At 37.4% G+C, this 27,123-nt stretch overlaps 1 protein-coding gene across 3 annotated transcripts; it reads right to left on the bottom strand.

Moving 5' to 3' along the window:
- Window positions 1-848: 848 nt before the first annotated feature.
- gus (splA/ryanodine receptor domain and SOCS box containing gustavus) lies at window positions 849-23,645 on the bottom strand. 3 transcript variants are annotated; one of them, XM_090159760.1, is made up of 5 exons: window positions 22,947-23,642; window positions 2,116-3,215; window positions 1,915-2,047; window positions 1,219-1,420; window positions 849-1,129 (listed from the first exon to the last, which is right to left on the bottom strand). In XM_090159760.1, exons 1-4 carry the CDS (start codon window positions 23,315-23,317, stop codon window positions 1,321-1,323), a joined length of 1,704 nt encoding a protein of 567 aa, XP_090015886.1. In that variant the 5' UTR covers window positions 23,318-23,642; the 3' UTR covers window positions 849-1,129; window positions 1,219-1,320. The 3 variants fall into 3 exon arrangements, with proteins under 3 accessions (XP_090015886.1, XP_090015887.1, XP_090015888.1); XM_090159761.1 differs by having other exon boundaries at window positions 1,219-1,417; window positions 22,947-23,641; XM_090159762.1 differs by lacking the exon at window positions 1,219-1,420 and having other exon boundaries at window positions 22,947-23,645.
- Window positions 23,646-27,123: the final 3,478 nt, after the last annotated feature.

Raw genomic sequence — 27,123 nt, 5'->3', positions numbered from 1 at the left:
CAATTTATTATTATTATTATTTTTTGGAAAAGGAAGAAATAAAAATTGATTTATGACCTCTAACACTGTTTTAAGCGATAATTTTCAGTTTTTTAAGCGGTATTAGCGAATATAAATTTTTAACTTTTCGGACTGTTGGCGCCATCTGGTGGTACTACGGGTATTTAAAAGTACCTCCAATGGCGTGACCCCCGTGAAAGGGGCTTCTCCCTAATCAAACGTGTATCGGTCTAATTAACAAGTTAGTCGAAAGCAGTTTCTTAGCGTACCAATGGCGAAATCTTTTTGAACTGAAAACGAATCTAGGACAGGTTGAGAGAGTAGAATCGTTAAAGAAGGAAATATTACCAACTAAATTACAATTAAATAAAAAGGATATCGCGATACTATACAAAAAACGCGTTTTAAAGTTGATAAAAAATGGGAAAAAATCCATTTTTACTTGTACATTTTATTTAATTTTTCTAATCCTTGTACTTTTAAATCTCACTCGCGTTAAAAATACACGATTTTTCGGTGTCAGTAACAAAAAATTATGTATTCGTAATAAAACCAAAAGGTGGTTAATTTCGTGTAACCTCTAAAAATTATACAATGAGAGGGGTCGTAACCAGAAGAAGAAAAAAATGAAGTCCGGTATTTGACCACGGTACACATTTATATAAAGGACAGGGATAATGTCATTGTTAATTTCATTCAATCGTTAATTAATTCCTGAATATCAGGAATTGATGTAACAAGACGAACACAATCCTATTTTTGTTTACGTTATTTTTTTTTGGTTTCAAGGTAATAAAAATTAAATAACACTTAGTGAAAACACGAATTCACTTAGTCATCAGCCTATATTGTTTTTTTTTTAATTTTCCAAGTTTTTTCCCGATTATTTTTTATAACATTATTGTAGTTCCGTTTAAGCACTGACACACGGCATTCCATCGTACGCAATTGTTTCACCATCTTTTCTTTTATAGAAGTAGCAGCGAACAAAAATTGATTTTGGCGAAATTGTATAGAGATAGAGGCTTGTTGTTTTGGTAATAGTTAACGTTAAACCAATAAAAAAAAGACTCGTTCATATCCGGAATAATTTGATCAGTTCAACCTCCAGTTCACACGGCTTTCTCAGCTATAGATTGGATTTGGGTTTCAGTTAATTAATGAAAGAGAAAATTTCGAAATTATTAGATAAATTAAGAAAATAAAACAGCAACGTACAAACGCCATGATCGCTGAAACTTGGGGTTTAGTTTTCGTTTGTTTTTTTGTTAAAAAATAGAACGCAAAAACAAAAAAATGGTCTAGGCAAAGAAAGGAATTCTACGTGTTGGCTGCACTCTCGTTTTCAAGCATTTTGCAAGGGTAGAGTTTAGCTTTAAACTGTTGCATTTCAGCCTCATTTTCAAGGAGCAGGTCCCTGCTTAAAAGTTTGACAAAATGTTCGGTTAAATTAATTTCAAACGCTCTAATCAATTACAGGGTTGATTTTTCGAATTAAAAAAATCCAGAAAGTCCCAATTTTTTTAATTTAAAAAATAGATATTTTTTGGTGATTTTTTTATTTAAAAAAATCCAGATTGTTTCATTGATTCTTTAAATAAAATTTCGATTAAGTTTTTTTATAGACTAAGTTTTTATGCCCGTTTTTCTGGACAAATTTAATTTAAGTGCAATGGGAAATTAAAATTAATTCTAATAAATTTATGTATTAATTAAAAATAAAATTTTAGTCTTGCTTCGTGCATTTTCATAAATACATTTAAGCATAATAGGCGATTTAAATTTAACAACCGTGATCGATTAGCGTAATCCTGTACTTTTATGTAAAGTAGGCTGTCGGAGACACTAATAGTTAGCTAATTAAAAAGGAATAAAAAATTGTTATCGAAAATTTGAAGAATTGAAAAAATATACCTTCTGTCTTTGTATCGTAGGTAGGCCTTGAGAGCTTTTGGAAGATTAAGTTCTCGAATCCGATTAATTCGATGCTTTCCTATATGTTTCCTAATCACCCTACGGCAGATTTCTTTTAACGGCACGGGTTCGGCTAAACGGGAAGAACGATAAGAATGATTAACGAAATAGAGCCAGAGTGGAGGTCAGAAAGATACTAACGATCGAGCCCGCCGACGTATTTCATGGTGATCTCGCAGTGGCCCCAGACAGCGCTCACCACGGGGTAGAGTTTCTTGCCCTTGAGGCCGCGAAAAGCGACTCCCAAGTACTGTCCGTCGGCGAAGAAGGCCAGCGTGCCTTCGTCCATGTCCAAGACGACCAGAAACGTATCGGGCACGATAAACGTCTCGTCCGAGTTGAGCATGACGGGGTAGGTGACGCCCGGATTGTTCTTGCCGTCGTGGTACAATTTGTTCCTACCCAGATCCCAGCCCCAAGACTCTCCGTTGCATCCGACCAACGACTGGTAGCCGACCGCGTGCAGAGGGGCGTCGCGGGTCGCTACGCCGACCACGGCGTGCGTGCCCCGCTGCTGTAAGTCCCAGTAGATGCCCCAGACGTGCATGCCGCGACTGAAGCCCGTCTTGCCGCGAATGCAGTCCGTGCTCTGGGCCACGGGGTGCCGGTGGAAGGTGAACTTGTCGTCCTCCTTGACGAAAATGTTCAAAGAGCGGTCCTCGTTGTTCCACGCGTACTTCAGCTGCACCTCGGAGCGCGGCGAGGGCATGTCCAAGAGCGTGTCCAAGCGCGAGGGGCACTGCAGGTCTCGCTGGTTGACTAAGTCGCGGGCCAAAGGCCGCTGGATGGTCGTCGAGGAGTCCCTGGAGATCCCCTTCATTCCGGTGGACGCCTTCTGGCCCATGTTCATCGACCAAGTCGCCGCTGCGAGCGCCGCGCTCAATGGGACGCCGGCGGCGGCGGCGGCGGCTACGGCTGCCGAGGCGGCGATGTTCGACTGACGCAGGATCGCCGAAGCGAGGAGGGCGGCGCCTGGCTGGAAGGAGCCCGGGTGGCGCTGCTGGGCGGCGACGGCCAACTGCCGCTGGTTGGCGGCCGCGAGGATGGAGAGCGGGATGGGCCGATAGACTAGGTAGCGAGCCCGCGACTTGGACGACTTGATGGCTCGGCCCGCTGGCCAGCGAGCGGACGAGGAAGCGCCGTGGTCGCCGCTGAAGTACAGACTGTAGCCCGAGTAACTGGACACTGGCGACAGCGGAGAATTGGCGTATCCGTTATGGGCCGCTTCAAACCCACCGCACCTGCCACCGAAAAAGACAAAAGATAAACATTCGATACATTAACACCGCGTATAAGATAAGCTTAGCCGCTTACAACGACGAAATCTTAAACAAGGTCTTCTAATACGACCTTTCTGGTACGTTTTAGTATTTTCTCTATAAACTTCCCTCCCAGCCCGTCGCCGCGGAAATATTTCTCCAAACTAAGACGCGCATTTATCCGTCAGCCAAGGACGCTAAATATATTCCAAGGTAAACGCGAATAATTTAATCGTTTTCTTAAATATCGAAATATTTCGGCCGTAACAACAACCCTCCACATTTATTACGATTACATTGTAACCCGGCCACCTGAATTAATGGCTTTAAAAGTCGCTTGATGACTTAGGCATAAGGTGGTGCCTTGGGTATTAGCCTAGCTGATTATTGTTATTATTATTATTATTATTACTTTTTAATTAATTAAGGATATTTTTGGGGACGGAAATTGTTAAAAGGGGGAATTTGAAAATAGAGTGCTTTCATCTGATAGGATTTTGAAAATTTGTAACGTCACAGCTGTAGTGTTAATAGTGGCCGCCATGACAGTTACCGTTTTTTATCAATAGGGAAATTACATTGGTGACATCATGAGTTTCAAATTGAAAGCACTTTATACGCAACGGAACGAAGAACGTCCAGGGTATCAAAGACGGATCCGTAACTTCCGGTGGTAAAGATAGAAAAAAATTAGTAGACTTATTTAATTTTAATATTAATTAAATATTCGTACATTATTGGACACTATTATTGTGTTCAACTAAAAGCTTGGTTTTTAATTTAGGAATATTGGCTAGATGAAAATAACCATTAAAATCTAAATACTCAAATCAAATGATGTCATTAATTAATATTAGTTTCTGTATGTTAAAAAATTACAAAAAACACGAATTCTTAAATAATAAATACTTCTTTAGAAACAGTTAAATTTATTATAAAATTTAAAATTAATACCTTACGTTACTAAAATTTAAATTTAAGATTTAATTAAAAACCACGACATAGCAGCCTTTTTATTATAAAATTTACTAATTTAGTAATTAAACTTAATTACATTATGTAAAATATAGCTTACCTTGTCACTTTAAACTTAATTACAGTTATGTAAAATATCACAAAAGTGTCAAAACTATCGCTATAGCTTACCTAGTCACTAACACTTTACAATACAAATTTTGAACTACAAAACACGGATTTGGAGAAAAAAGTGGACTTTCTTATACTGTTTACGCGGATATTTTTCACCCTACAATTACTACGCGATGAAAGTTACTTTTTTTTATTCGTCCCCATTTTTGGTCAACCACAAAAATGGGAATACTTAAAAAGAGACTAAAATTCAAAAAACTTATCGTTTACTAACTGATGCGTAAAAAAACACGTAACTTTCGTAACGGCGCGACAATTTTTAAGACGGAAATTTGTGTGAAAAGAAAATTTCTCAACCACCGCGTTTCGGAGATCAGAGATAACAATAACTAATGAAAAATCATAAACAACCGTTAATCCTGATACTACGGAAACTACTCGCGCTTATTTGGAAAACAAAGGAAGAATTTACCTCGTGTCAGACGTCCCGCTTCACAACGAAAAGTATTATCTACAACTTACAAGAGCGTTCTATTATTGGCTAAACTATGAGTTGGGGGGGTAAATAACGTCACCCGACTAGTGAATCTATCTTTTGGTTTCTCAACAGGGGGTGGCGGGAAACGTTCACCTTCAGAAAAGTACAAGGGTTTTAATATAAGCGTCACAGCGATCAGCGTGCGAGTTTTCAAAACAAATCAACGTGCGTCATAGCCATGAAAACACCTTCAAATCTGTACAGACAGCGTTGTCGCTAACGTTACATTGAAAACGGGGAATATTTTATTAAAATAACTTTAATTTTAAATAATTTTTTTGTAAGAATAAAATTAAAATGCGAAACTCAAACCAAATAAATCTTCGAGGCCAAAAGAAATTAAAATGAAATTAAATATCCAGAATTTCCAGCGGTAGACCGGTTTGACCCTACTTAGAGCTCATTAGAATCTGGCTCGCGACTATACCGAAAAGAAAAGTTAAGCCTAAACATTACAAGTTAAAGGAACCACCTATGGACTGCATTGTAAAGGATGATAAAATTAGCGAATAAGTAGATTAGTCCATTATGAAAAGGGATAATAAAGCTAAACCCTAAACAAATGTGAAGAAATTTAAAAACTTACTAATAGCTCGTACCGATAGGTCTTCGAGCGAACAAAAAGACGCGAAACTCGGACCAAATAGATCTTCGAGGGACTTTAAATACTGTTTAAGTTTACTTTTTTACGCTGGTTACTTCGATTTGTTTACAAAGTTCTTTTTTACCTATCAATCACACGAACACAAACCTTAATGTTCGCGTTTCCCCGCTGCTTGGTTTTGCGCTTGTAGCAGCCTACTTCCAGGGGCTAGCAGGCCACACTTTAAGCTCTCTGGCGCTCTTTTAACTCATCGTAGGAAAATGGGGGAAAAACTGGCACACTCCTCAACTCACCCCTATAACTCCTTCAAATTTTTGCATAACCTTTTGAAACACCCTGTATAACTATATGTTACAAAGAATTAGCAAAAATATAATTTTAAACCCAGAATTAATTAATAGAGAGGGTAAGTAGAGAGCTTTAGAAGTTAGAACGACCACGTCGAGAGTCAAGTGAAGTTCTCCACGGTTTTCTTTTCGTGTTTATACTTTGGAGTCGTAACTTTTTATAATTTGAAAACGACACCATATTTCTGTCGAGCTTATGTGGCACGTAGTGTAAGCTCCATAGCGTTGAAATAAAAATACTGAATATTAGCATTTTCCTGCTCAACAAATCGATAAATAATTATGGCGGGTTGTTTCTTTCCTAGGAGCGGGCGTTTTTGCAATCGTAAATACTAGTTTCAATTGTAACGCCATAAGACGAAATCGGAGACATTTAAAGTAAAGAAGGGTACACGAAAACTAATGTTTCTGTTTAAACAATGCTCACAGCTATACATAGTATGGGTTTAGTATTGTTAGTATTTATACCAAGATTTTGTATTTTTTAACCTTTATTTTAGAAAAAGTTTCCTATTTGCAACAAAAAATTAAATTCCCTGACATTTCCCTGATTTTTAGACAAATTTTTAAAATTCCCTGACATTTCCCTGATTTTAAGACAAATTTTTAAAATTCCCTGACATTTCCCTGATTTTAAGACAAATTTTTAAAATTCCCTGACATTTCCCTGATTTTAAGACAAATTTTTAAAATTCCCTGACATTTCCCTGATTTTAAGACAAATTTTTAAAATTCCCTGACACAGGGCTCCCACCAAAATCTGAAGAAAAAAATAGGGAAATAGGGGATTTTTCTGGCTAGAAATAGATTGAAATAGGAACCAAATATTTTAAAGTAGGAACCAAATAGGGACCATTTTAATAAACAAAAATAAGATCTTTATTCTTTTAAAAGCAGCAAACTTTTAAAACTGACTAGTTTTAATTTTTTTTTAAATATTTTATCACAAAAATTACTTAGGTTTAATTTCTAAAAAACTTTTATCGATCACAAAAATAACTATACATTTTTTGTAATAATTCTATCAAATTAAATCGGGTTTTTTTCGCTTTTCTACGAAATATTTTTTAGACTAATTTTTAAAATTCCCTGACATTTCCCTGATTTGTAGACTAATTTTTAAAATTCCCTGACTTTTCCCGATTTGTAGACTAATTTTTAAAATTCCCTGACTTTTCCCGATTTGTAGACTAATTTTTAAAATTCCCTGACTTTTCCCGATTTGTAGACTAATTTTAAAAATTCCCTGACATTTCCCTGATTTGTAGACTAATTTTTAAAATTCCCTGACTTTTCCCGATTTGTAGACTAATTTTAAAAATTCCCTGACATTTTCCTGATTTGTAGACTAATTTTTAAAATTCCCTGACTTTTCCCGATTTGTAGACTAATTTTAAAAATTCCCTGACATTTCCCTGATTTGTAGACTAATTTTTAAAATTCCCTGACTTTTCCCGATTTGTAGACTAATTTTAAAAATTCCCTGACATTTCCCTGATTTGTAGACTAATTTTTAAAATTCCCTGACTTTTCCCGATTTGTAGACTAATTTTTAAAATTCCCTGACTTTTCCCGATTTGTAGACTAATTTTTAAAATTCCCTGACTTTTCCCTGATTTTTATACCCATATTCAAATTCCCTGACTTTTCCCTAATTTTAAGACTAATTTTTACCGTGGCAATCCTGTCTTTGATTGCTCGTAGCGCCTACATATCGCAAAATCCAATAAGACAATTTTGAGAGTATATAGTAGTGAGTTAGTGACGGGATATCGGGAAACAGGTGTCCAGTCTTTGGTATGGTTCGATATATCCAAAGTGGGATAATAATTTGTATTCCTAATTATCCCCGGGGAAAAACCAGCATTGGAATTTTCTGGTGCTTTATATAGGCATATCGCGAATACGACGACCTTCTAATGACCAGGTGCCACACGCGTCTCAGCTGTTATTTGCCACGCGGGTGCGACGCTACCAGTGCCGTCGAAGGGTTGCCAACCAAAAGAAATAGACTTTACCCGTATCGCCCGTCTATTACACGCTTCGCTTTACACCGTTGAATTGTCACGGGCGACTGATTATATAATAATTATAATGGTTTGTAAAATAAAAAAGTTGAACGAATTCGGCGTGTGTAACAGTACCGGCTGTCGGCCAGCTGTCTGTCTTTAAAGGTATACTACCAAGTTTTTCACTTCACATTTTTACCTCGAGTTTTACTAGGGTATTTTACACGGCGACTGGAAATTATCTAGGATTATAACACTTACACCCGCGTACATCCAAGGCCGAAGAAAGCGAGTCCGGGCCCAGAGGCGCCTTTAAAACACTTGCGAGCCCAGAGGCGCGGTTTGATTTTGCACCCCTTCGGGCCTTTAGGCACGGTGTAATTTTGGGGTACAGTTTTGAACCCATTAGGGCCCCTGGGTGCAGATTGATTTTGGGGTACCGTTTTGCACTCCTTCGGGCCGCTAGGCGCAGATTGATTTTGGGGTACCGTTTTGCACTCCTTCGGGCCGCTAGGCGCAGATTGATTTTGGGGTACCGTTTTGCACTCCTTCGGGCCCCTAGGCGCAGATTGATTTTGGGGTACCGTTTTGCACTCCTTCGGGCCCCTAGGCGCAGATTGATTTTGGGGTACCGTTTTGCACTCCTTCGGGCCCCTAGGCGCAGATTGATTTTGGGGTATCGTTTTGCACTCCTTCGGACCCCTAGGCGCAGATTGATTTTGGGGTATCGTTTTGCACTCCTTCGGGCCCCTAGGCGCAGATTGATTTTGGGGTACCGTTTTACCCTCATTAGGGCCCCTAGGCGTGGTATAATTTTGGGGCTCGTTTCACAACCCTTTGAAACCTAATCCTAATTATAGCAATGCTAAGTTTCGTAACCCCCTCATCCTCAAGTGGAAAAATGCCCAGATACCAGTAAAATACTAATTCCGGGCCCATAAGAACCGTTATTATTCGAGATAACTATACAGCGCGGGCCCCAGTAAAAGGTACTGGGCAAGATGGAAATTTATCACGGTCGAGGAAATAGTTGTCAATGGGGAAAGAAACTAACTTTAACGTGAGCCTAAATAAGTTGACAAACGTAAGAGTGACCATGATTCATCGAGGCGTCATTTATGTAAGCGAGTGAAAGAGTAGAGATCGCGTGCGACTAAATATCGCTAGGAGGCAAATGACCCCGCCGACGCGGAGGAAAAGTCATTACGGACTGCTTTCACTCAATCCATTCCATTCAATATAATGAACCGAACGAAAGAAAACTTGGGTCTAGCTGATTGGCACGAATGTGTAGGTGGGAGCGGAGTACAACTGGTTGTACGGCGATAGGGCTTTTACGGACGCTACTAGATGGCGTTGGAGGATATCAGAGTTAAAATACTGGGAAAGTCTCGTTTGGCCCTGGCTAAAATCATTTTAGGCGTTCAAATGTTTGATTTAATAATATTAATTAAAAATAATATAATTATCAAGAATAATATTAATTAATAATAAAATTATCAAGAATAATATTAATTAAAAATTAATTAAATTATCAAGAATAATATTAATTAAAAATTAATTAAATTATCAAGAATAATATTAATTAATTAATTAAATTATCAAGAATAATATTAATTAATTAATTAAATTATCAAGAATAATATTAATTAATTAATTAAATTATCAAGAATAATATTAATTAATTAAATTATCAAGAATAATATTAATTAATTAAATTATCAAGAATAATATTAATTAATTAAATTATCAAGAATAATATTAATTAATTAAATTATCAAGAATAATATTAATTAATTAAATTATCAAGAATAATATTAATTAATTAAATTATCAAGAATAATATTAATTAATTAATTAAATTATCAAGAATAATATTAATTACTTAATTAAATTATCAAGAATAATATTAATTACTTAATTAAATTATCAAGAATAATATTAATTACTTAATTAAATTATCAAGAATAATATTAATTACTTAATTAAATTATCAAGAATAATATTAATTACTTAATTAAATTATCAAGAATAATATTAATTACTTAATTAAATTATCAAGAATAATATTAATTACTTAATTAAATTATCAAGAATAATATTAATTACTTAATTAAATTATCAAGAATAATATTAATTACTTAATTAAATTATCAAGAATAATATTAATTACTTAATTAAATTATCAAGAATAATATTAATTACTTAATTAAATCATCAAGAATAATATTAATTAATTAATTAAATTATCAAGAATAATATTAATTACTTAATTAAATTATCAAGAATAATATTAATTAATTAAATTATCAAGAATAATATTAATTAATTAAATTATCAAGAATAATATTAATTAATTAAATTATCAAGAATAATATTAATTAATTAAATTATCAAGAATAATATTAATTAATTAAATTATCAAGAATAATATTAATTAATTAAATTATCAAGAATAATATTTAATTAAATTATCAAGAATAATATTAATTAATTAAATTATCAAGAATAATATTTAATTAAATTATCAAGAATAATATTAATTAAAAATTAATTAAATTATCAAGAATAATATTTAATTAAATTATCAAGAATAATATTAATTAAAAATTAAATTATCAAGAATAATAGTAATTAAAAATTAATTAAATTATCAAAAATAATATCAATTAAAAATTAATTAAATTATCAAAAATAATATCAATTAAAAATTAATTAAATTATCAAAAATAATATCAATTAAAAATTAATAATAAAATTATCAATTAAAAATTAATAATAAAATTATGAAGAAAAATATTAATTAAAAAATAAATAATCAGCTAAGCTAATACCACCCTATTCCGAAGTAATCTTAGCGACGTATAATATAATTATTAAGAATAATATTGTATTGAAAATTAATATAATTATTATAAAATCAATTTAAATAATTTTTCGCATAACATCTAAGAAAAGCTTCAAAAACATTTATATAGTTTAAAAAATTTCAAAAAAGTTATACTTAATGTTTTTTTATTAAATGTTACGTACACAAATATTACTAGATATTTGTGTAAAAAAATTGATTTTTTAAATAAAATATCGGTAATAAAAATGTTTACTGACAAAAACGATTTCAGAATTCAAAAACCTGACTTTGGGATTTCAGAGTAAGATGTTTGAGAATATTTCTGTTATTTTAGCCTCATTTTGAGATTTAGAAACTGATTTTCGCCCCGATTTCGAGATTTAGAATCTCAACGTGATTTCAGAAATCTAAAACTAATTATGAAAATTCTGAGTAAGATTCCGAGTAAGATTGAGTTAATTTGTCGTTTTTTAGCCTCATTTTGAATCTCCAAGTATTTTTAGAATTCAAAAAACTGATTTTGGTATTTCAGTGTAAGATTTAATAATAATCAATAATAATAATCAGCTAGGCTAATACCCAAGGCACTACCTTAGACGACTTCTGTTATTTTAGTCTAATTTTGAAACCGATTTGTATTCTAATAACACGGCTATTACAAAAACGAATGGTTGAAAATGTAATGGCTTAGATTGAAAATGAAACGAATATCAACTAAATACTAGGAATATTCTATTTACAAGCGCTTTTCCTCGGATAGCGCGATAACATGTCGTAAACGCTCGCATTGAAAAAATATAGAGGTTTCTTTTATCCGCGGCAAGGAGCAACTGAGGAAATTGACCTTTCATATGGCCGCCCTCCCCTCTCCCTTCTTTCGGGGATGCCCAAAAATAAACTAACCCGTATCTTATCTTTTCAGAAGATGCCTTATTTTTTCATTCTCTTGCCAGAGTCTCGAAATAGTTGCGGTTTATTCTTTAAATAAAAACTAACAAAATGTGATAAGTTACTTTTTGTGGAAATAAAATGTGGGTATTTTATAGCCAAATCTTACCAATCTATAGTATCTTAAGAAGAGTTTAGACTACGATTTTGTGTCGTGCGCAAGATTTATTAAAAATTTAAATTTTAAATAAAATTTTGTGCATCAGACAAAATTGTAGTCTAAACTCTCTTAAGATTAATTTGGCGCAAGTCGCTAACTGTGTATAATTAATCTAAAGGATATTAATTTGTAGTGTCATTTATAATTACAGTTTGTTTGACCTTGGATAGAAATTAAAAATTTCCTATTATACATACTGTAACCACGATAAATATAATGTAACCACGATAAATATAATGTAACCACGATAAATATAATGTAACCACGATAAATATAATGTAACCACGATAAATATAATGTAACCACGATAAATATAATGTAACCACGATAAATATAATGTAACCACGATAAATATAATGTAACCACGATAAATATAATGTAACCACGATAAATATAATGTAACCACGATAAATATAATGTAACCACGATAAATATAATGTAACCACGATAAATATAATGTAACCACGATAAATATAATGTAACCACGATAAATATAATGTAACCACGATAAATATAATGTAACCACGATAAATATAATGTAACCACGATAAATATAATGTAACCACGATAAATATAATGTAACCACGATAAATATAATGTAACCACGATAAATATAATGTAACCACGATAAATATAATGTAACCACGATAAATATAATGTAACCACGATAAATATAATGTAACCACGATAAATATAATGTAACCACGATAAATATAATGTAACCACGATAAATATAATGTAACCACGATAAATATAATGTAACCACGATAAATATAATGTAACCACGATATCATTGTTTCTAATCGTTTATCAAACAAGTTTAACAATTTAGAGACATTTCTTTATACATTTATTCTTATACTAATCATACCAAAATTGTTAATTAATTATTACAAAAAAATTATAAAATTTATTTATAAAAATAAATTCATTCACAATACCTTCTACATCCATTAAAATATGAAAACCCAAATGACGATCAACTTTCACAAACACAATGTACTATACGAAATAGTTGGCATAAAATAAACACTTTCTTTTTCTGGAGTACGATTCACAGGCGAGTTGTATATTTATGGGAAGGGGGGGGGGGTTTATCGATCGCAGCTGCTGGCTCGTGCCGATGACGTACGCAAAACATCCGGGTTTCGTTCGCATACATAAAGTCGTCTTGTCATCATCGCGACAAGTCGACCATTTGTTACGCAAAACGCTAGTATTTTGTCCACGATATTGGGGAATTAGAAGAGACAATTTTCAAAACAAACGCGTATTCATCGTGAAAATGCTAAAAATAGACCACGGGGACAATAGCCCAATAAATAGCGGAGTCTGAATTTATATTAAATACGAATCAGTTTTTCGTATTTCAACGTGGATCCACACGTGACACCAATATAACGACGAACAGGATGGCATTGATGCATTCGGTGCTCAAAAATTGGGAAGTTCTATAACAGCTCAGTTTAAAATTAGTTTGATTTAAATCACAATTTATTTCAATTGAAGAATTCAATATTTCAGAACATAAGTTCTAAAACGTTTCCCATACAACTCAAATCTGAGAAATAAAATAATTTAAATTTAATATTTAATTAAATTTTATATTATATTATACAGGATGTTTCAAAAGATGATGCAAAAATTTTAAGGAGTGGCAGGGGGTGAGTTGAGAAGTATGCCGGTTAATCCCCCATTTTCCTACGATGAGTGAAAAGAGCACCAGAGAGCTTCAAAGTGTGGTCTACTAGTCTCTGGAAGTAGGCTGCAACAAGCGCCAAACCAAGCAGCAGGGAAACGTGAACATTAAGGTTTGGGTTCGTGTGATAGGTAAAAAGGACTTTGTAAACAAACCGAGGTAGCCAGCGTAAAAAAGTAAACTTAAACGGTATTTAAAGTCGCTGCTGCTTAGATTGGATTTAATTTAAATTTTAGATGATATAACCTTCTATGTAATGTATCAATCAATTAGATATTAATAAATATGAGCAAACTAAATTATTTAATGAGTAATTAAATTTTATATTATATAACCGATAGAAGTAGCGTACCGATCAATTAGACATAATTGTTGAAAAATCCATAAAAAATCGATTTCACCTTCAGTAAAAATCAAAGTTGTAACTTGTAAGTCGGAAATTTTCCCGGAAAGTTTCCGAGGCCTTTTTCCGGAAATTTTCTGTATTTATCAAAAAAAAAGAAAAGTTCATTTCATGATGAACCAAATATTGTTCGCAAATTTAAATAATCGTGGCATTTTCGCCTCATTTTTTCGAACCCATAGGTGGTATTCACGGGAAGATGCAGGGTTCGTAAAAATTTCCGGAATTAAATTCCCTGACTAAATTGCCAAATTTCCCTGTCCAGTTTTGTAGATTAAATTTATGTTTTGAGGTAAAATCTTGAAAAATGTTAGTTATGTATTTTTAATATATTTTTCAAAAATTTATTTGCCGGATTTTATTGGACAATTTTAAAATTCCCTTACTATTTTGGACCATTTTAATTTTCCCTGACTATTCCCTGACCATTGGGAATCATTTTCAAATTCCCTGACTTTTCCCTGACCTTTTGGAAACATTTTCAAATTCCCTGACTTTTCCCTGACCTTTTGGAAACATTTTCAAATTCCCTGACTTTTCCAGGTTTTCCAGGTCGTGTACGAACCCTGAGATGGCGGCCATTAGTTATGGGGGAAAGGGGGATGACACTAGCCTTCCACTACAGCGATGATGACGTCACGAGAATACACCCAATAGTAAAACGAGATTTCTAGACTAGTCTAGAATAAAAACCCTTAAAAAGTAATATATGTTTAAATTTTTTATTTTTCAGATTTGTGAAAAAATTTCCGTAAATTTTTGCGCATTTAATTTTTCCGGAAAATTAACAACTCTACTTTAAAGTTTACCCACAAAATTAATTTAATTTTGAAATTATACGCGTTGAAAAAAACCAACTTGATGAGCTCATATTAATATGTAATATCGATACCGAACGATTTTCCAACGTAAATTACGCTTTCGTTGCTAAACAAAAAACTCCGCCAGACCTTCAAATTAAAACTTAAATCAGGGTTGCCACAAAAATTTCAGTTTCAAATCCCCTGAATTTTCCCTGACCGTTAAGGTTTTGGAGTTTGATATTGTACTTTTATCAGACTCTCAGGGTTGGCACTCTTTATGATTTTTTCAATAAAAATCAAATCAATCGACTTTTTTCAAATAAATTCGATTTTATGATTTTATTAAATTTATTGATTTTTATACAATTAATGGCTCTTTTCCTGTATATTTAACGGACATTTTAATTAAATAAATAATAAATTAATAAAATTATTTACTATTTAATATTTTAGTTTACTCAAATTTTCTATGTATTTTAATTTTTTACGAACATTTTTTGCCTTTTTTATTTCACCATTGAAATAAATAATTTAAATCTTAATTTTAATCAAATTGATTTAAAACAGCCAACCCTGGTGACTCTTCCGGTTGTATTTTAAATTCTTTAGCTTTTCTCACATTCTGAAAATTCCCGGATATTTCCCAGACTTAGTAGGATTACTTTCAAATTCCCTAACCAAACCAAAGAATATAAAGCCCCAGGAATGGAAGGTGTAACTACGTCTAGTGGAACATTTGCGCTTCTCGTTTTTAAAGAGAGACCGGGTTGCGGTAACCGTTTCCGGTTACTCTGATTTGCTTTGCCGGAAGTTTCTAGCTCAGCCAAAACACGCGTCCAATAATATCAATCCTTCCATTCCTGGGGCTTTATATTCTTTGACCAAACACATTTCGACCCAAATCCTATTTAACTACTCACATCGACTTTATCAAAACTTTCATCGTAACAACTTACCGCGCACGTTGCGTTTGGAAATTATTCATTGAATCTGCCATTTTCGCGATTATATAATACTCGACGATGGATAATTTAAGAGCATCGTGACGTACACCACCAGACCGCACTTTCACGTATTAAAACTATCAATCCAGATGCGCTTCTAAAACGGCCGAGTTCTGCCAGGAGAGCCGAAACTGCGGGTACCACCAGCGTACCTACTGATTAATAAAACTCACCACTGGCTCTTTCACGGCCGACTCTACCAATATTTTTATAGAAATAGTACCGAAAAACTGGGCTAAACGCGTTGGGAAGTTCGTACGCAAAAACTACAAAACGCGAAATGTACGTTTAAAAAAAACCAACCTAGAATAGAGGGCATCCCCGCCCAAACTCTGCCTCTCGGTCGTAAGGTCGTGAACCGGAAGTAGCATAGCGAGCTCCGACAGGGAACCCCTCATTGTATCCGCTTGGCGCGCCGGAAACGACGGTATTCAAGCCTTAGGATGGTGGTACGCTGAATACTTGACTTAATGGTGAGAATCGTATCGGCGGATCACTTCTGATTAATACCGACGCACAATGGTACGGCGCGACATCTGTCGGTGACCTTCTCAACCGCCGAGTGGTAGCTACCCGATACTTCGGCGGACGCTCTACGCCCGAGTGAAGTTTCTTAGGATTGTCGAGGGCGATTTGATTTCGAGAGCTATCGAGCACCAACGTCCGTGGCTGCAAGGGTTCGTAGGAAATCGCCGTCGTTGAATGGCCAGTTTTTTAGCATCGACGCTCCATGAGAAAGTGCCGCGACGGAGGGGCCAAATCCTGTCGCGCCCTTTGAGATCGCTACAGCAATGACATTTTGATAGAGATGTCGATTTCGTGTGTCTATTGAGGTGGGTAACCTTCCTTCGGAGGGGTTTCTTCGCCGCGGAATTAGGGTTAATTCGGGTTGAGGAGACGGTGTCCGTTGACCCGGAATCGTTTCTCAAATGACTCAGTATCCTCGAAGGAACTATGTCAAACTTTGAAGGGCTATGCTAAGCTTAATATCACACAATCTATATCCTGTCCAGGGTCGAAGCAAGGGGGGGGGAAACCTACTATGGTCGGGCCGAAGGGGGGAGAAACCTACTATGGTCGGGCCAAAGGGGGGAGGGAGAAACCTACTATGGTCGGGCCAAAGGGGGGGAGGGAGAAACCTACTATGGTCGGGCCAAAGGGGGGGAGGGAGAAACCTACTATGGTCGGGCCGAAGGGGGGGGGAGAAACCTACTATGGTCGGGCCAAAGGGGGGGAGGGAGAAACCTACTATGGTCGGGCCAAAGGGGGGGAGGGAGAAACCTACTATGGTCGGGCCAAAGGGGGGAGGGAGAAACCTACTATGGTCGGGCCAAAGGGGGGGAGGGAGAAACCTACTATGGTCGGGCCGAAGGGGGGGAGGGAGAAACCTACTATGGTCGGGCCGAAGGGGGGGAGGGAGAAACCTACTATGGTCGGGCCAAAGGGGGGGGAGGGAGAAACCTACTATGGTCGGGCCAAAGGGGGGAGGGAGAAACCTACTATGGTCGGGCCAAAGGGGGGAGGGAGAAACCTACTATGGTCGGGCCAAAGGGGGGAGGGAGAAACCTACTATGGTCGGGCCAAAGGGGGGGAGGGAGAAACCTACTATGGTCGGGCCAAAGGGGGGGGAAACCTACTATGGTCGGGCCAAAGGGGGGGGAAACCTACTATGGTCGGGCCAAAGGGGGGGGAAACCTACTATGGTCGGGCCAAAGGGGGGGGAAACCTACTATGGTCGGGCCAAAGGGGGGGGAAACCTACTATGGTCGGGCCAAAGGGGGGGGAAACCTACTATGGTCGGGCCAAAGGGGGGGGAAACCTACTATGGTCGGGCCAAGGGGGGGGAAAACCTACTATGGTCGGGCCAAGGGGGGGGGAAAACCTACTATGGTCGGGCCAAGGGGGGGGAAAACCTACTATGGTCGGGCCAAGGGGGGGGGGGAGAAACCTACTATGGTCGGGCCAAAGGGGGGGAGGGAGAAACCTACTATGGTCGGGCCAAAGGGGGGAGGGAGAAACCTACTATGGTCGGGCCAAAGGGGGGGAGGGAGAAACCTACTATGGTCGGGCCGAAGGGGGGGAGGGAGAAACCTACTATGGTCGGGCCGAAAAGTTGGGGAGGGGAAAGAAACGTGCCACGGTCGGGCTAGAGGAGGATAAACCTACTACGGTGGGGCCGAGGGGGGGTACCTACTACGGCGGGGAGAAACCTACTAAAGCCTAAACGAATAAACGAAAATAATGAGGCAAAAACCATAAAACCCTACTAACCAAAAGTCGATAAAACAACCCTAAAATAGAAGATGTAAACTGGAACTAGAGCATTCTGTGTTTTAAGTCCTCACTTACCAATTGAAGCGAATCGTCCTTGTTGACCTTTCTCAGTCGTTAATAACGCGGCTACAAAGCTGACAGTCTTCAGCGAGACCAGTATTTCTTTGCTGCCGTAAGCGCTTTTCGGACAACGTCAAAGACACAAAATTTAAAGCGAAGAAAGGAAGTCGAAATGGTAAAAGACACGCGAGCGGGTGATAATCTTTAATGACACCCCCCCCCCCAAAGTATAAAGGACAGCACTTTATACCAAAAGGGTACTCTAGGGTTTAATCGAACTGTAATAAGAAAATTACGTAACGAAATTTTATAAAAATCGCTTAGTCAGCAAATAAATAATGGAAAAAAATAAACGATAATTTTTTTAAAATAAGAGTACTTAAAAGTAATTATGATTACCAAGAAGATCTTTGGTCACATGTTTTGGTTACTTTCTGTCGTAGGGTTAAAGTATTTAAGCGCGCGCTACAATCTACTAATACACCAAGAGCGCTCGTCCAAAATATTTACTCTTTTATGCGTGTATTTGTCATTATTATATTTCAGAATCACCTAATTTTTGGAACAAATATTGTAGACTATTTTGGAAGCTACAAATACCGAAATAGTTCTTTTAATTTAATCGATGGTTTGCTGCTATAGTCATGTGTTATAACCAGGATTGTGTGATTTAAATCACTTATTATATTATACTTCCATGTATTTTACAAAAGTAGGTACCCTAATTCAGGGCGAACTAACTTATTAGCATTTAATTGTAAATTAAATTTAATTAAATTTAATTAAAATGTAGTTTACGTTACCACTGAACTCACATTAATTAATTAATAAAACGCTAAAAAACAAAATTAAAATTAATTAAAAGCAATAAAAACCCGATTTATATCAAATAAATCGATTTAATTTTTTTAAATAAAAATCAACTGATTATAACTTGTTTGGTATTATAATACAATAAACAAAATTTTATATCTTTATAGAATAGAAGTCTCTATATATTTCGTTATATCTCTCTTTATACACTTGTTAGTCGACAGAAAAACAATTTCGGGCCCCAATAGAGCCGTAATTATGGAAGATAAGTATACATTTTAGGGGAGAATTATACCTAGTTTGTCCAAATCGGGCCCCCAGGGTGGCACGGGCCCCGGTAATGTCTACCGGCTCCCCCCTCTCTTGTTGGGCTTGCCCTCTTTTATTGATTCGCCGTGACAACCAAAAATTCGATGAAAAACCAAAGATAGAATACAAAGGAAAAGAGGTAGCTTACTTTGGGAATGATGCTAGGCTAAAAAATGTGTAAACATTTCTTAGTCTATGATTAGCCTAGCTGATTATTATTGTAATTAGAGAAGTATTTACTCGGAAAATCATTAGAAAAATTTTTAAATAATTATTTATATACCAAATGAGCCCAATGTAGACGATTATACCAGACACAAATTGTTAAATATAGGTTAACATAAAATTAAAAAGTCTCAAAAAAATTATGAAATACAAATTTCATAAACAAATACACTGGTTAATGGGGTTTTCCCTCGAGTTCTTCGGTTTCCCCTTTCCATAAAAACTTGTAGAGGTTAACGGTAATAGTTAGTGCAGGGAGATGTTGGCTCGCGTGGCATGAAGGGCTTGCCACCACCCTCCTACGCATTGTAGCCCGGCCACCTGAATTAAGGGCTTTAAAAGTCGCCTAAGGTGGTGCCTTGGGTATTAGCCTAACTGATTAATATTATTATAATTATTATTAACAATTTTTACACCCGCATGGTGCTGAGGCGAAAACCGAAAGAGCGATAGTTTTTAAATTACAAATTATAAAGTTAAATAAATAAGAAATAATTGATTAATTAATTTACCGTGGAAAGAAAAATTAATATTTATAAATAAGTACTAACTCAAACTTATACAGGGTTGCCACAGATTTTTCACAATCAAAATTCCCTGACTTTTCCAGGTTTTCCCTGACCATCTCCAGAGATTTTTCCTGTCTTATTTTGTGTCAATATTTTGTATTTCTTAGTCTATATTTTGGAAAAAGTTTACCATTTGCAACAAAAAATAAAATTCCCTGACATTTCCCTGATTTTTAGACTAATTTTGAAAATTCCCCGACATTTCCCTGATTTTTAGACTAATTTTGAAAATTCCCCGACATTTCCCTGATTTTTAAACTAACTTTGAAAATTCCCTGATTTTTAGACTAATTTTGAAAACTCCCTGATTTTTAGACTAATTTTGAAAATTCCCTGACATTTCCCTGATTTTTAGACTAATTTTGAAAATTCCCTATTTTAGGAACTAATTATTAAAATTCCCTAACTTTTCCCTTAATTCCAGGTTTTCCAGGTACCGTGGCAACCCTGTTATAAGACATTTAAAGAAATTAAAGTATAGGATAGGATAGGTTTAAAAATAAAGGATTTGATAGGAGTGCTGCGCTCTCAGAGGTATAATACCTGGCAGGGACCTATATAATAGTGAAAAGGAGCGTGAGGACTCTCTCCCTCGCAGGATCTCATCAATAATAATTCTGACAAGCCATACGTCGTAAAAAAAATAACATTTTCTCTCGCTTTGAAAGGCAATCAGCGCCACCTGGCAACTGGGGCGGGCTACGCTAGAAGCCCGAAGCCAACTAGGCTAACGCTACGCCAGCCAGCCTGACAGGTGAAGGCGCGCCAGCCAGAGAGGGATGAGTTCCTTAGCACGCGCGGATGAAGAGAGAGAGAGAAACCCGGCGTTGCCAAGGCGACGGAAACGCCTATAGTCGGGGCGAGCTCGAAGCCTCGGGCGCGTACGAGGCGGGGGTGAATCAACCCTATCCGCGGCCTCCCGGCGTGCTCGCGGCGGAGGGTTTCCCCCGACTATAGCGGGGGCCCGTAATGAATCGATAACCATATAGAGCTCGCTCGGGTAAACCCCGAATAGCGTTGTAGCTTCTCCAGAATCCAAATCGCCGGAAAATTATTGAAAGGCTGATTTTCGATTCAAATAGCTTTAAATATCTTTCGTTTCGAGGCAATTAAAATAGTAAATGTCGAGGATCTAAGAGCCGGGTTTGGGAAAATTATACTGAAAGGGTTTGGGCGCCCTGGTCGACTTTTGACGTGGGGGGTTTCCGAAATGGTCACATTCACGCGTCAATGGGAAGCGGTTGTTTGCAATTTTGGATTCCAACAACGCCCAAGGGCCAAAAGAGTGACTCATTTATTCAACTGGACGTTCGATTAGTGTGAAGAACATTTTTAACCTACCAGCGCGCAAACATTTCGTGCTAAGGTCACAAATACCATCTATTGCAGTCAGCGGCAGCCAGAGTGGTGTACTGCGCCATAGGTAGCACGAGATGAAATTGGAACCCCAAAATAGTTTGACACTGAAAGGGCCCCCCCCCCCGGAAAGCGCTCTTAAGTGCAGGGGCCCAGGCGGTCGCATCGACCTAACGGCTGACCCCGGGAAAACAATAAGGGCCTCATCAGAGTTGTTTTTACTGGAAATATCTATACACTTTTAGGAGAAACTTGTAAAAAGGATTGAAATCCGGGTCTCCTCACTCGAGGGGCCCGGTATTCGCATCCGATTCCCTCTCCTCACTCGACGGGCCCCAGTATTCGCATCCGATTCCCTTTCCTCATTCGACGGGCCCGGTATTTGCATCCGATTCCCTCTCCTCACTCGACGGGCCCCGGTAATTTCTACCAACTCTCCCCCTCCCTCAACGGGCCCGATTTCATTGACAATTAGATTTCCAATTTAATTTTCGCGACTTATGTTGGCAAAGTGTCCAATCCACAATCACAATAAAATATTTTAAGGCGCGTTAAACCTAGATAATATCAATCATTGGCCCCAAAAAATGTATCTCGATGGAATGATTTACAAATTAATTATATTGACGTCCGTACCCTAAAATCCAACGTCAAGATTTCTAATAACTAACCGAGTTAAAGGGCTTCTTAATTCCCTACGTAAACTTTACCCTCACTGAGTCGTCCCGTTAAATATCGGTTGACTGTGTTGAAAACGTAAGACGCGTGAAGGGGGCGTTACATAAATTTTCAATGATCATGATATATAGGCAAATTTGGTCGTGGCATTACATTATCGCATTAGCGAGCTAAGGTGTCGCGTAGTAAACTATAAAGGAAGGTCGAAATCATTTATAAACGTCAGCGTGACTTGGCAATGGAGATTTATATTTCTTTACGCTTGAAGGCGAAAGTCGTCTAACTCGAAACTAACGTTTTATTTATGGGAAATTATTCAGAAATGTTAATTTTAATACGATTTATTACCCTTAACGTACACGCCACCTTTATCGCTAAGGAGGAAAACGGTATAAAAATGTATTTTGTTTTTAAATTACATTTTGCGTAATCCGGTTTTTACGCGTGTCCTAAAAACGTTTTAAAAAGCGCCTACAATTTTTCGTTAAAAAGTCGCGTTATTCCTTAAGCCTTGGTCGGAAAAAAATACGTTGAAAATTGTATTTTGTCCAATCACGTCGATACATTTAAGCCTACAACGAGGCTCGCTTGAGGGATGACGCTATCGTCGATGCAAGAGTGCGAGATCGTTTACCCGTGCCATTGTTAAAAAAATCGAACCTCTTAATATGATATGGTACAATCTTAGCCGAGATAACGCGTAATCTAAGGAGGTATTTATTTAACAAAAAACCGGATAAGAAAATTAAATTTTGATATTGGAATAAGTACTTAAAAATTAGCAGACTCGTATAAAGATTAATGAAATGAAGACGGAATTTAAACTAGTATGGTTGTAAATAGTTAGAGGTCGCGATAATTATTTATTTTAGGGAAGGGGGAGGGGGTTTAAAGGCGCGAATTTTTGACGAGGTAATATTTTCCAGAATCAGGAAGAATATCCGAATTGTAATAGTCGTAACTAGTATATTTACCTGGCCTCCATCGCCAAGGTCCAGGCTTGTTGCAGTCGAAGGTGATGTTGGAACGCGGCGGTGGGGAAAAAATGAATTCTCTGCGCGTGGTGCGCGAAAAGCCGATGCTGAGGCAGATCTTGCTGATGGCCGAATCCGTGCAGTTGTTGGCGATAGTGCCGATGATGAGGATGAGGATGAGGATGGAGATGGTGGTGGTGGTGGTGGTGGTGGTGGTCTAAAGGATGGGAGAGGTAGCGCGGACAGAAGCCTCCCCCGCGATGGTAAAAGCTGGCGTAGTCTTCGTCGTCGCGTTGGTTGGGAGGCGAGGGCCGATACTGATCGCTACGATACCAAGAGTTCCTGGCGGGAGGAGGGCTGGGGCCCTTCATTAGCGTCTTCCCATCTTTACCCCGTCATTAGTCCGACCCCGAAACCGATGACAATTACGAGCGACAGTCATAATAGCGACGGTTATGACGCGAAAAAATATCCAAAAAACCCGACAGAAAAATCACAACCTCAATAAAATGTGATATAAAAAAATATCCAGGCTCTCATTTGGTAACGCGGTTCCTTCCTGACACAGCCAGTTCCTAAAATAAAAGTAACGCCGCGAGATGCGCGGCGAACTCTTCGGGGGGGCCTCGCGCGAACCCGGGGATCGGCAGAGAGATCCCGCTATCTCGGCCGCACGAACGCTCTGGCTGCAAAGGCCTCGTAGTCACGGCCGGACCGACGGAGCTCCGCTTTCGTTGGCAAAAATCGAACGCGCGAGCGAGGAGGGGGGGGACACCAGCACGGAAATACGGCTACTTCCGACCCCCCCAACATCCGAGGAGGAGGAAATACGCGCGCGGATCGAAAACGTTACGTCACAGCTTCGCCGCCCGCTAAAAAGTTAAAGTGACGAGGCCGCGCTTACAGGGTGCTTCTTTACAGATACGGCGTGCAGCGCGGCAAAAGGGGGATCCGTAGCTTCGTCGAACGGATCCCGCCTAGTTTCTACGCCAAATTCACCCGCTAGATGGCAGCTGCGGGAGTGATTCCTTCCCCCTTTCCCTTTTTCCTTGACGACCGGCTGCTTGTTTTTATAACGTAGTTACCTAACACTACTCTATAATAATATCGACGGTGTGTTTTTATATACGTAGAGCCGGCCTTTATCTCTAGTAGCGGGTAAACTTACTCCGTGGCGAGCAGCTGATGAGGACTGTGGAATTCGGCGCCCCCTCAACGCCAGCTACGGGCTTCACCCCCGCACACCCCCCCTGTCCACGCTCTCTCCTCTCCTCCCCCCCCCCCGGGAACTTCGTGAGTGTGGCGTCATAGGAGCGGACCGGTATATCGAGGAGGAGGGTTTTTATATTCCGTTTTCTTGGGAGCTCTGCGGAGAAGCCGATCAAAGAAAGGGTGGGGGGTTTACTATTAATATTCGCTAATACTGGGACTTCGTGAAAGAGCTAGATTCATTTTTAACATGATTTTCCCCCCGCTATGTTTAATACACTATTGATTGCTTGTCCAACTTATGTTTAAAAAAAAATATTGAGAGGAGAAATTTGGAGATGGTCCCTCACGTTTATTTCCAAAGTTGACGTATCCGCTATGGGTTGGTCGTCTATAGGGAAATCCTTAATCAATAACCAAAAGCAACCCCTTTACTATCATCATACCCAGGGATTAAGACATTTTTAGGCTCCAAGCCCGAGCTAGTTTTGGTACCCAATACCCTACACCAGCGGTTCCCAATTTTATTTTGCTATGGAACCCTAAATTTTCCACCTAATTCTGGCGGAACCCCAACTCATTTTTTTTACTCATCTTAAACTCTTGACACAAACAAAGATGGCCGCGCTGCGAATTCTCGGAACCCCTGTGACCCTTTTACGGAACACCTTTTGGGAACCGCTGCCCTACACGTTAGGTGGTTTTTTTTTCGCCTGTTTTCGAACTTAAAAGTGTACTCTTTTTACCCTAAAACGTTTAATTCACTTGTTCCGGGGAAGATAATTACTATGGCCAATAAACTATTCGCTTGTTCCGGAGTATTAGGGCTACTCTTTTCACTCCTTCTGAAGAGGACGTGTAAAGGAGTAAAACGGATTTTGTCGTCTGCTAACCGGAATTTAACTGCTGAAAAGACCACAGGCAGCCATTTTGGAAAAACGTTTTTACTCCGACTTAAATTATTCGCCACCTCAGAATCGGAGTAAAATGACGTCATAGCTTTACTCTTCTTTCCCTACTCCGAAATCCCGGAACAAACGAAAACAGATCACCTACTATATTCATGGTACAATTAAAGTTGAACAGTTTCGTTAAGAAAACTACTTTTAAAGGTAATTTAGTGGTTTCGGAGTTAAATATATAAATATTTTGAACGTCGCAAATTAAAATAAAAACTCTAATTTCACCATTTCGTCGAAAATTAAAATAAAATTAGAATTTCACCATTCCGTCGCAAATTAAAATAAAAACTAATTTAACTATTTCAAGTTTATACGTTACTCTATCATCACGGTGGGTACAGAATATTTGAAATCCTTTAAAGGAATTATAGGAAATTTATCAGTTAAATATAGGAAAAAAATTGGGAGGAAAAAATAGGAGACAATTAATTATACAATAAGAGAAAACGGTTGTCGAAATTGTTTGAAGGGGTTAAGGGTATAGACCTTCAAAATAAAGTTGATAACCGATAGAAATAGTCGAAAACTATCGCCGGACAGTGTTGGAAACAAGCATCTTTAAAAACTAGGACGTTTTAAAGACTTCTAATAAATAAAATAATAATTATCAACTAGGCTAATCCCCAAGGCACCACCTTAGGCCTAAGTCATCATGCGACTTTTAAAGCCATTAATTCAGGTGGCCGGGTTACAATGCGTTCTAAGGGTAAAATGTAAACTATTTTCATTTCTTCGGACTTTTGAGTTAAAATATAGGGTATCATAGGAAATTGTTTTTAAACTTGCAGCAGTCAAATCATTTTTAAAATATTTTTCGTGTTCAACGACCTCTAATTACCCCAAAAAGTTGGTTTTCTGAACCAAACCGTTTTACGGTCATTGTATCACCGAATAATCATTCGCAACGTTGCTGTAAATAGGAACTTGATGGAATATAATATTTTTGAATCTTGTAATCCGCGAGTTCTTTGTTACTGTTGGTACTTCCGAATTTGTGTTTATTATAACTGAGAGTTACACCTAAAGGCATTATTATAGAAATCATACAATGATATTTCAAAGTGCGGACGAAGCCAAGTGGATAATTTCACGACAACTTTTCCCGTACATCAACAAGTATTACATTCAATTATAATTTAGTCGTATATTTGAAGATTAAATGTGTTTGAGCATCGGTTCGTGCCCCTGTTGGGTTGGTGCCCAAAGTCCGGACTTGGTGGGCTTCTTGACTAATCCGACCCTGATCACACCGGTAAGGTACTGCCAGGAAAAAATAGCCAGGGTTGACAGTTTTTTTAAATTAAAATTCCCTGACCATTTCCAGAGATTTTCCCTGATTAATTTTGTTCCAAAATTTGGTATATTTAACCTATAGTTTAGTAAAAGTTTCCAAATTGCAACAGAAATTAAATTACCAGGCATTTCCCAGATTTTTAACAAATTTTTAAAATTCCCTGACATTTCCCCGATTTTGAGACAATTTGTAAAATTCCCTGACATTTTCCTGATTTTTAGACATATTTAAAATTCCCTGAAATTTTCCTGATTTTGAGAAAAAAATTACCTGACATTGCCCTGATTATTAGACATTTTTAAAAATCCGTGACATTGCCCTGATTTTTAGACTAAATTTAAAAACTCCCGGACATTTCCCTGATTTTGAGCTATTTTTAAAATTCCCTGACATTTCCCGATTTTTTAAACGAAATTTTTAAAATTCCCCGACTTTTCCAGGTTTTCCAGATAAACTCCCGGACATTTCCCTGATTTTGAGCTATTTTTAAAATTCCCTGACTTTTCCCGATTTTTTAAACGAAATTTTTAAAATTTCCCGACTTTTCCAGATACTATGGCAACGCTGATAGTTCGGAGATTACCCAAGAATAGACATGGACGCCATTTGGGGGGAGGGGGAGAAGTGACGTAGTGCCACGTGATATCGAAATTTTAAATTTTATAGTTAATACTATTGATACACTTCGACAATTTTCGCACTAGTAAAATTC

This window comes from Leiobunum rupestre, chromosome 10 (genome assembly GCF_980474605.1).
Source record: "Leiobunum rupestre chromosome 10, qqLeiRupe1.1.hap1, whole genome shotgun sequence".
NCBI lineage: Eukaryota > Metazoa > Arthropoda > Arachnida > Opiliones > Sclerosomatidae > Leiobunum > Leiobunum rupestre.
Note: the sequence above shows the minus strand (reverse complement) of the source record. Positions and strands in the feature narration are given on the sequence as shown.